This window comes from Vigna umbellata, chromosome 11 (genome assembly GCF_029865625.1).
Source record: "Vigna umbellata cultivar VRB3 chromosome 11, Vumbellata_1.0, whole genome shotgun sequence".
In the NCBI taxonomy this organism is placed as follows: Eukaryota; Viridiplantae; Streptophyta; class Magnoliopsida; order Fabales; family Fabaceae; genus Vigna; species Vigna umbellata.
This window is the reverse complement of record NC_142175.1, coordinates 30052850-30064709: the sequence shown is the minus strand read 5'-3', so window position 1 is coordinate 30064709 and position 11860 is coordinate 30052850. Positions and strand designations below refer to the sequence as shown.

Sequence of the window (11860 nt, the reverse complement as noted above, 5' to 3'; positions counted from 1 at the left end):
CTCTTTATATGGAGGAAGAAAAGAAATAAAGCATCAGATGATAAACAGCCTGTAACAAATCTAATACAATACTGAAACCTTTTGCAAACTTAGCTGTGTTTGTTTCAAGTTGTGTATTATATTATTCACAGTGATTGAGAGGTGAGTGAATGTTTCGTATGTATCCATTGATGATAAAGATTAACGATTTTTTGACATACTTAAATATTTTACATTTATTTGATATTTTTTTTTAAAATAATACAAAAGTTTATACTTTTTTGATCATTTTATTTATAATTTATGTCAAATGAATGTAAAAGTGTATTATGATATTATTAATCTTTGAGAAATGAGAGTTGATTTGTGGAGATGGTCTAAAATTGGCTTCTCCTGTATATGGTGGAGCGTTGTGTCTCTCTTAGAATGATTCAATAACCAGAACTAAGTCTCTGTTCACTTGAATGGATTTGAGGGAGAGTGATTGAATGAATTTAAGAGGATTTGAATGTAAATTTTTTGTTGTTTATTTGAGTTAATTTTGGAGTAAGTGAGAGTGAATTTGGAAATAAAGTTTCTGAGAATTAATATAGAATATGATTGATGTGACAGATTAAAAAAAAAAAAAAAGATTATGTACATGCAAAAAATAATTCTTCTCCATGCCTTCTAAATCAATTTATTTAGATTTTAATTGATCTTTTGAAAACTTGTAATTTTAAATTAATTACATAGATTAAAACTATTCTTTAATTTAATCACGCATATTTTATTTTAAATTGATTATAAAATTAATGTCTTTAAAAATTTTCACAAATAATAACCTTTGTTTTTTTTAAAAGTTACTCAAATAAAGTTAATAGAACATTATTATATCAAATGGATGAAAATTAAATTTTTAATTGATTTTTTTTATGTCTGATGTCAGAAGTTCCTTGGACTTTTTAGAGAATGAATTGTGGGAGTTTTTTTAAGAAGAAAAGAAAAGAAAAATTAAATATTGAAAATTAAAATAAAAGAAAATTAATATCTTTAAAATTTTTCATAAGTAATAACCTCTATTTAAAAAAAAAGAGTTACTCAATAAAGTTAATAGAACATTATTTCTTCAAATGGATGAAAATTTAATTTTTAATTGATTTTTTTATGATATCAGAAGTTCCTTGGACTTTTTAGAGAACGAATTGTGGGAGAGTTTTGTTTAAAGCAGAAAAAAAAAGAAAAATTAAATATTGAAAATTAAAATAAGACAAAAATAATTAATTAAAAAAAATTTGAGATTACATTTTAATTACTTTAAAATGTAAAAAAATGTAAAGAAAAGATTTAACGATGATTTTTTTATTGTTGTAATATTATTTTTTTAATATAAATTAGAATAAAATTTGTTATCAAAATGATAATTCGTAAAAGATAATAAATTCGAAATAAAATATAATTTTAAAATTTTATAACTTTATTATAATTGTTGTTATTATTATTGATTATAAATTTTTTTATAATAATATTTTTAATTTTTGAAAAAATAATAGGGTTAAATATGTTTTTAGTCCCTTAACTATTAAGCGATTTTGGTTTTAGTCCCTACTCAAAACATTGATGGCATTTAGTCCTCGTAGTATTAAAACATGTAAAAATAGTCCTTAAAAATGGACGGCGTTAACTTTTGGTTCATCTGGCAAACGGCAATGTCACGTCCTCCGCCAGCTTCCTGTTCTCTATCTGCCACGCGGCGTTTTCTAAGCAGAACACTCCGATTCAAAGTTTCACTTTCCCTTTCTTCCCTCTCACCTTGCATATCTCATTTTCCTTCAATCCATGCCTTTTATTTTCGCTTTCTTTCTCCAATTCGTCTAATTTCACCATCGTTCGACGCGGTACATTTGCTTTTCTCTCTCCACGTTTCTTCCTTCAATGTGCTCTGCACCTGCCATGGATTTGGGGTATTTTGTTTCGAAAATAGAAATAATGAATGTGTGCTCTGTTTTCGGTTTTTGGTTGTTTGGGTGGAATGTTTGGTTTTGTTTTTTATTCTGTGAGAAATAGAAGGAAACCTGGGAACTGCATCTTGGTTTAGGATTCTAAGTTGTTGTTTATGAAGTAAAGATTTTGGGGCAATTTTTCGTGGAGAAAGAAATGCAGTTATAATCTTATTTAGGGATTTAATGTTTTGCTTTATAAGGAGGGTAGTAATTTTTCATGTATGCTTATAGCTTGATTTTTGGTTAGAACCGAGTACATTTGGCTTGTGTTTTTAATAATTGTATTCAGTTGTGTTCATTTTGAGTGGATTGTGCCTCCCCTGAATTCAATCTAAAAATTTCCGTCTCTCGGAGGATTTATTAGGTTAGGCATTTCTCTCAGAGGAAGATGAACATAGGGTTTTCACGATATAAGCAACGTGGCAGATAGAGAACAGGGAAGCTGGCGGAGGACGTGGCATTACCGTTTGCCAGATCAACCAAAAGTTAACGCCGTCCATTTTTAGGGACTATTTTTACATGTTTTAATACTACAAGGACTAAATGCCATCAATGTTTTGAGTAGGGACTAAAACCAAAATCGCTTGATAGTTTAGGGACTAAAAACATATTTAACCCAAAATAATAATACCAAATTTAATATCAAATTATATTTAAAAAAATTATAAAGTATTTTTATTTTATTCTTTCTCTTAAAATAATGAGAATTTAAATTCAATGTTTTTAATTAATTATTTTAAATTACTTTTCCATTATTTTAATTTTAATTTTTTTTCTCTATATTTAGAAAAATAAAAAGTAGTAAAAAAATATAAAAAATAAGATAGCTTCATTTGGAAAAATAATATATCCATGGGTCTAATTGATAAGATAATATTCTAAAAAATATATTCAAATATGTTTTTCTTTTAAAAAAGAGATTATTTTGAGAGAAAAAAAATCATAAAAAATATTAATATTTGTTTTAGATAAAATAGTAATATATTTTTTTAGGCCAATGTTTATGGCGGAAGGGACAAACTTACAAACTCAACACAAATGGAATCGAAGGAACATTTGATGTTGTGTGCGACACTGCTCGTCTCTCTCTCTATTTCTATATCTACATATGTTGTGTTGAGTTGAAGCCTTTTAACTCAACTCAACACAGCACTTTCGACTCTCTCTCTCTCCTTCGTTGTTTTTGTTTTTGGCTAATTTCTAGGGTTTTGCTGTCTTTACTATTCCCATCAAAATTGTGCTCCCACAGCATGGGGGTCTCCTTCAAGGTCTCCAAGACCGGCACTAGGTTTCGCCCCAAGTCAATTCCCCAACCGCACGAAGCCGCATCGGACAATTCCAAGTCCCAGGTAAGATCACCAATACGCAACCGTAATTCGATTCGATATTCCTCAAACAATCATAAATTGAGTTCGGGGTCTCTCGATTAATTCACAAATTTGTTTGCTGTTCGACATGTTTTCTTAATCTTTTTTGGGTGTTGTTGTAATCTACAAGTAAAATTGAAGAGTAGTTCCACACTGTGGAACTGAGGTTTGAATTCCCCTTCGGCAGGTGTTTAACTACATTAAATGTGCCTAACTCAACTGATTTTTTTTTGTTCCAAACCAATAATTCAAACAAATTTGGGCCGGATGATAATACCTATGGAAGAAAATAGAAAAACAACATTTATTTATTATCAAAGTTTATTGAAGTTTCATCCAGTGTTATTTTTCGTTTCACTGATATTATTACTCCCAAAAGTAATGAAGATGTAGTTGCGCTAGGGAATTTATGGGGAGGAGGTTAGATGTGAAAATCATTGTCTACTAACAAACTAAGTTCTTCTGTTTTATCGCCACTGTACGGATACAATGTAGAAAAGTAAATAAGTTGCATCATTTGATTGGATTGGCTAATGCCACACAACCATACAACTAATACGTGACTATTCTTCTGATTTCCAGCTTTGGGGATTGCATCTAAGGGAGCTAGGCTAATAATATGTGAAATTTGAAAATGTTGAGTTTTCTGGATTTAATTTTTTCACTGAATTGGTAGATTTTTCTATTCTTTTAAAGGATGTATAACCCTGGATTATGTTGCAATTTCCTGACCTAGAATCTGTAGTTTGACTTATAAGTTTAGTTTAAAAATCAATTTAAACAATGGAATTTGTTAAAACTTTGTTTTCTTGATTTCCTTAACTATATTTATACAGAGTGGTCTTGTTGAGGCTGGGGAAAAGATTGCTCAGATTCCACAGTCATCTTCATCTGAAACTCTTTCATTAGCAGGTCAGCCATCAAGTATATAGCTCACTTTTATATAAATCCTGAGTGTTGTGGTGTTTACTTAGTTACTTGTTTTGACAGAGAGGGAAGCTTCTTTCACATTGAACCTGTTTGCAGATGGTTATTCTATTGGGAAACCTTCTGAGGTTTGTTTAAAACAACAATTAATATTTTGCTATAATTTAAGGAATGACAACAATGTGATAGAATCGTGGAATTTGACCTTGTATGCATTCTTATGAAGTTAACTACTTTGAGAATTTTCAGAATGATGCAGCAAATCAAACAAAATATCAAGATTTTCCAAAGTTGTTACATCCCTATGATAGGTCATCTGAAAGTCTTTTCTTGGTAATTATCTCGGAACCATGTAATTTCTTATTCTTTCAGTTTTAAATTTTAAATTCTAATGCTGACAATCATTGAGTGTGACAATCAACACTTTCAGCATATGTATAGTAAGCATTTCCAATCACTGAGTGGGGCATTCACCACTCTGTATTTATTTAAAATATGCATCACTGTATGCTTGTATCAAAATTCTCATGCTAGACTTTAAGATTCTTGGCTTGATTCAATCAATTTTTAATGGCATCATAATTGAGTTTCATAATTTGAGTTTAGTGGCACCGGATTTGATATTTGTTTGACTGTCTTCACCTTCTTTACTCGGCACCTAAATATGGAAAGCATCATTATCAATCTTGATATTGGCTGACCCCAAAAACACTATAATGGGATAGCACAAAGATGACTGCTATTTGAAATATTTCTTATACATAATCTATACTGTTATCATTATAGAAACAAAATTAGGAGCTGATCCTGTGTAATCAGGAATATCTATATTATATATGTATTATTAGAAACATTTTTATTTATTTCTTTACTACATCTTTCTTATTAGAGGATATAAAATCTCTTCTATTTATTGATTGATTCATTTTCTCAATATAAATAAAGCACCCATGCTGTGTCCAAAACACACGGTTTCAGTTCAATGTTTCTCTCTTCCTTAGAGTTTGACATATACTATACACATAATTACATGTATAATGCAGATAAAGTACTCTGAAATCAGCTCATTTATAATTATTGGTAAAAAATCTTGCATTTATTAAGCAAAACGTCCAAGTAAATTACAAAGAGCAAAAGCCACGGGGATTTGGTGGTCTCCAGCATGGTTGAGCTGATAGAAGGCATGTTTGGTTGAGAAGAGAAAGGGAGAACTGATGAATTTTTGTTTTTTCTGTGGAAATGATAGGGGATTAGGGATTTTTCTTTTGGGCCTAACCAAGGCTCGATGTCATTTTTACTCTAAAAAAGCCCAAAGAAGATACTGCAACAGGGACCAAATTGGGTTTTGTTACCCATAAACCTTACACCTCTATCATGCATTACAAACCTGCAATTTGGGCTTCTATTCAGCTCCAGCAGCAAAAACACGATGGAGTCTTTGTTACTTCCTGGTGCTGCTTACGTGATATTAATAACTCTGACTGGAAATAGAAGTAGAACCAGACTTTTGCTGTTGTCTGAGACCTTTCCTTGTGTAGCTTCACATTCTGTGGCTTATCCAACAGATTATGTTTTTTGTAATTTTGTTATCAATTTCAGTTGTATGTTTATGTTGAGAATTTCTTGTACATACATTCCTTTTTATATTTATATATATATAATGATGTATTTGCAGGCCATCGAGTCAGGTCACTTACCTGGGGATATTCTTGATGATATACCTGCCAAATATCTAGATGGAGCACTAATATGTGAGGTAAGCCTTTTTATTTTTTAGATGCTTTGCTTTCAAAGTTAACATTTAGAGTTTATTTTACTTATGCAAATTTATTAAAGGGACATGAGTTTTCTTCTGTACTTTAGTTTGGTTAATTGGTTCTGTTGTTCATATGGATATCATGTCTTATACTTTTCTTTATATTGATTATAGACAATATAAAGAGCTTCTTATGTGTTCCAATATGTAGTTTTACAATTTTTTCCCACTTCACTAGTTGTTTCTTCGCATTTTTCAATTGCTATATAATATAAATTTTGATGATGCTCATTTTTTTTATAAGATTGATCTTTAAATCTATCCTGTCACTCTCCAGGTGCATGATTATCGAAGATGCTCTTTTGAAAAAGGGAGTAGTGTGTCTGCAGAAGGTTCTCCTACTGTTAGCAAAGTATGCCTCAAGATGTCCCTAGAAAATATTGTTAAGGACATTCCATCAATTACTGACAAGTCTTGGACATATGGTGATCTGATGGTAAGTATGATTCATCATTCATGATGACCAATTCCTATAATTTTTTCATTGATCTCACTTAGCTGTGTTCACATTGATGATAGGAAGTTGAATCAAAGATACTGAAATCATTACAACCAAGACTTCATCTAGACCCTATTCCAAAGTTAGATCGGCTGTGTGAAAGTCCACTTCCTGCAAAGGTATACTGAAGTTATTTTTGCCCCTTTATGAATGTAGTTCAGTGTTATGGGCATCTTAATAGTCCTGAAGTTAATGTTACAGCTCAATTTGCCAAGAAAGCGATTAAGGAATATGCCAGAGTTTGCTGTTACTTCTACCAATAAAATTCATGGGAAGAAAGTATGCATAGATAGAGTGCAAGAAGCTTCAATTAGCAGGTTAGGCGATTTGGGAAACACATCTTCCAATGCTATTGTACAGCAGACCCATGAAAATCCATCCATGCAAAATCTTACTCCGAATATTGCCATGGCCTTGAGACCTAAGAATTTTATACCTGATTCTTCCATCCCTAACTTTCCGATGATGTCCCATCAACAAAGATATGCAATGGCAGTTGGAACTACAAGAAGTTTGCAGGAGCAGGGACCAGTTCCTTCTATTAATTCATCCGGGGCTTCTCCTTCTGCACAAGATGTCATGATTTCATATGCCGATCATGCAAACTCAAGTGCTTCTCTTCATGGCAAAAGGGATCAAGATGGACAAGCGTCACCTTTACCCAATATTGCAAAAAGAATGAGGCCTACGGCTGCTGTTGTTGAAGCAATGCAGCATCAGCAAATAGGTTCACATGTTGAATCTCTTCAAGGAACAGATATGAATTGGCAGAATACATTGCAACAACAAGCTTTGGCCAGAGGTATTCAGTATGGAAGTGGTGGCATTCAAAAGTTTCCTCAGCAAGTTTTTGAAGGGGGGATGAACCAAGAGATGGCGCCAGTTTCCTTTACTTCTGGTCAGCAGGGCATGAGATTGGTTGCAAAGGAAGAACAGTTTGAAATTGACAAAGTAGATAGTGCAGAGACAAACCGCAATAGGAGTGAGATTGAAATAGAAACAAACATATTAGATCCACAACAGTTACGGCTTCAGCAACGATTGCCACAGCATGCATTCATGAGACCCAATTTTCCGCAGGCAGCCTGGAACCTGGGTCAGCATATAGAGAAAGACACAAAAAAAGATGATCAGCATCAGAAAAGGAAATCAGTTCAGAGTCCTCGATTATCGACTGGGGCGTTAGCTCACTCCCCATTATCTTCAAAATCAGGTGAATTTTCCAATAGTGCAATGGGACCAAGTTTTGGACCATCTTCAATGGCTGCTGTGGGAACAGTACAGAAAGACAAGACTGCAATGGTCTCTGTTCCTACTACTGTTGGAACTCCATCTAGTGATTCCACACAAAGACAGCAGCAACAGGCACAACTAGCTGCAAAACGAAAATCTAATTCCCTTCCTAAGACTCCAGCCATGAATGGAGTTGGCTCTCCTGCTAGTGTTGGTACAACCAGTGTCCCACTGAATGCAAATAGCCCCTCAGTTGTGACATCGAGTTTGGTTGATCAAGGCCTTCAAAATATGCTTGAACGATTCTCTAAAATTGAAATGGTGACAATGAGGTATTCTGTTTTGAATTTTAAACTGCATCCCGATGTCTTTTATATTCCACATATTTATTCTTAGAAAAATAATGCAAATATTCTGTGATTGCGTAGCTTCGACCAATATTTAATCTGTTATCTTAGTTTTTATTTTCTCTAATAATCTGATTTATTTTAATGGATTAGCCTTTGCTCTTTATTTGAAACAAATGTTGATGTCATGTTTCGTGTTGTGTTCTTACAATTATGGTGCGGACTTCTTCAGGCATCAACTTAACTTTAAGAAGAACAGGGTCGAGGATTTTCAGATGAAGAAGCAAAATGCATATGTAACAACACATATAGCACCACATATTGCCAATTCAACTAATAATGAGGGAGTGATAGATGATTCAATTTCTTTGTCAAAGTCACTTATAGGTGGGAGTATGAATGCGTGTAAAATGAGAATAATAACTTTATGTGTGCCTGAGCGTGTAGTTCAAGGTTTGTATCAATTTATCTACCTTCTTGGAAATATATATTTTTTCTTCCTTATTTGACATTCCATTTTTATACAGGAAATCATGTTTCTCTAGTTCCAAGGTTGCGAACTAGGATGATAATATTTGAGAAATCTGATGGTACTGTGGCTCTGTATTACGGGGATGTTGAAGACGCTGATTACCTAGCTGCAGAGGATTATCTCCTCACTTTACCAAATACTGTAAGTTCCACTGTAGGCACATATATATATATATATATATATATATATATATATATATATATATATATAATCCTTAAAAGTAGTTTTATGAGATTGAGATAAGTCAAATTTACATTGCAAGACTATGTTAAAAGCCTATCCTAGATTCATTAAAAGGGGTGACCTGCCATCTTTTTATCACATCTAAAAGTCCAACAGTGTTGGGTATATCGAAAAAAAAAATCTAAGTGCCAAATTGAGTATGATAGATTGTGTGAAGAAAATATAATTGAGGGACAACCCTTACCTGAAGATGGGTTTTGAGGTTTAGTTAAGCTCGATCCTTTTTCCTAACACAAACACTAAGGATGAAGTTAGATGTGTATGTTCTGCTTAAATTATTTCATATTTTAATCTATTGTTCATTTTAACCTTTTTGAAGCCTTTCAATCCAAATATTCATTTCCTACCTATTTTTTTTTTATCTTATATGCTCTTTCTTCATCTAGTCAAACCTTACGCATTTGAGACCTTTTGGGGAAATCCAATTTTTTGTTGATTTCTTCCCATTGCTATTTCCTTTCATTCTATTCCATGTACAAAAGGGGCATATTGTCATAATTTTTTGTCATATATTACTTCCTTTCATACTGGCACGGTTTATCTTGCTTCCAAATTATATATTAACTTGGATTGTACTTCTCCATTGTCATTTTGGGAGGATAGTTTTTACCGATAATGTGTTAACTCTGAACATTAAGTTAACAGTTCATTGGTCGTTGACATGAATTTGTTAATTTCTTAATGAACTTGTTAAGAGAGAGAGAGAGAGAAACATGAGAGCACAGGATAAATTTCGTGTATTTAGACCACAATCTATAGGTGAAAAATATAATTATAAAGTATTTAGTGATCTTATTTTAGGCTAATAAATTAAATATATAATCAATCAAATTAATTTAAGTATCCACCATTACTATGTTTACAAGATTCTAACAGAACTGTTAAAGTAGAGCAAGCATTTGATTTATGTATGGGATTTTCTGTAAGTTTATTCCTCTGATTTATATAAGGGGTTTTCTACAAGTTTATTCCTCTGATTTATATAAGGGGTTTTCTACAAGTTTATTCCTCTGATTTATATAAGGGGTTTTCTACAAGTTTATCCTCTGATTTATGTAACCTTTTTTGTGAATCAGCATTCTGCGGATTTGCTTGCTCAACAGTTCTGTTCACAGGTATGTCACTCTATATAAAACATACATTCGTCAATTGGTTTTCTGAATATTTTAATCTTCCTATTGTAGATGATACGTGAAGGATACGTGAAGGAAGATGACCGGATCCAACTTAAACCAAACCTTGTTAACCTTCCATCGGGCAATCAATCTACTGCTCCTAATAATGTTGTAGTTGAAATGCAACAATATGGAGAATCCGTTCCTGGCCAGTCATCTAATGAAATTGCCAAACCAGTTTCTGGAAATAATGCATCCATAAACCTATCCCAGAATCTTGTAACAAACTCAAGGATGTTGCCACCTGGAAACCCCCAAGCCTTACAGATTTCTCAAGGACTTCTCTCTGGTGTTTCAATGTCTTCAAGACCGCAGCAACTGGACTCACAACAAACTGTACAGCATCAGCAGCAGCAGATGCAACAAAATCAACACACACTCATTCAACAGCAGAATTCCCAGTTCCAGAGATCTTCTATGATGCTTGGGACAAATCAGCTTTCACACTTAAATCCAGTCGGACAGAACTCCAACATGCCGTTAGGTAATCACATGCTCAACAAGTCTTCAGCTCTCCAGATTCAGATGTACCAACAACAGCAGCAACAGCAGCAGCAGCAGCAGCCACAAATGCAAAGGAAAATGGTGGGACTTGGAACCAATGTGGGAATGGGTAACTTGAGAAACAACCTAGTTGGGCTTGCACCCATGGGCAATCCTATGGGGATGGGAGGTGCAAGGGGAGGAATAGGAGGAAGTGGAATCTCAGCTCCAATGACATCTATAGCGGGCATGGGAAATATGGGTCAGAACCCAATGAATCTTAGCCAGACTTCAAACATTACTAATTCCATAAGCCAACAATTCAGGTCTGGATCGCTAAATTCCACATCTGCTGAGATTTTATCCAAGCTTAGATTGGTACCGACTCGAAGTATGATGGGTTCCCCTCAGTCAAACTTAGCTGGCATCTCTGGTGCCAGACAAATGCACCCTGGTCCTGCTGGTCTTTCAATAATGGGTAGGACTAATGCAATGCAACGGCCGATGGGTCCACCAAAGATGATGGCCGGGATGAATCTTTATATGAATCAGCAGCAGCAACATCAACAACCCCAACAACAGCAGTTACAACTACAACAACAGTTGCAGCAGCAGCAGCAGCAGCAAGAAACAAGTTCACAATTGCAGGCAGTTGTTTCTCCCCCACAGGTGGGATCTCCATCAATGGGAGTTCCACAGTTGAACCAACAAACACATCAGCAAGCAAGCCCTCAGCAAATCAGTCAACGAACTCCGATGAGTCCCCAAATAAGCTCAGGTGCAATTCATGCCATAAGTGCCGGTAATCCCGAAGCTTGTCCTGCCAGTCCACAGTTGAGCTCTCAGACCCTCGGCTCTGTTAGTAGTATAACAAACTCCCCCATGGATATGCAAGGTGTTAACAAGAGTAATTCTGTCAGTAATGCACAATGAAGTTACACTGCCCCTCCAACCTAGGTTGTTGAAACCTTGGAACCAAGCACATGATGTTGAATATTTGTGCATTAAAGTATGCCGGAAATTGATAATTATTTACTTATTAATAAACATAAAGCATATTGAATAAATATGCTTATGCTTTGTAACTATAGGGGGATCACATGTCTTGTGTCTGTTGTAAATAGTTTATTGTTCTTTTTTGCACCCATTGGACACATCAGTTAAAGTTTTAACGATATTTAGGCCAATATTAGCTTGTATTATATTAGCTATTTTATTCTATTTTTATAGTTTTGGTAGGATTATTCTTTAGCTATTTTATCAAGCATAGTAACAAG

At 33.8% G+C, this 11860-nt stretch overlaps 1 protein-coding gene across 1 annotated transcript; it reads left to right on the top strand.

Moving 5' to 3' along the window:
- The first annotated feature begins 2985 nt into the window (after positions 1 to 2985).
- On the top strand, positions 2986 to 11770 carry LOC124831812 (protein PHYTOCHROME-DEPENDENT LATE-FLOWERING). Its single transcript, XM_047305897.2, has 12 exons — positions 2986 to 3310; positions 4165 to 4240; positions 4319 to 4383; positions 4505 to 4588; positions 5931 to 6011; positions 6349 to 6507; positions 6591 to 6689; positions 6772 to 8135; positions 8383 to 8603; positions 8678 to 8823; positions 10002 to 10040; positions 10110 to 11770. The coding sequence occupies exons 1-12, from the start codon at positions 3212 to 3214 to the stop codon at positions 11514 to 11516; spliced, it is 3840 nt and encodes a 1279-aa protein (XP_047161853.2). The 5' UTR covers positions 2986 to 3211; the 3' UTR covers positions 11517 to 11770.
- Positions 11771 to 11860: the final 90 nt, after the last annotated feature.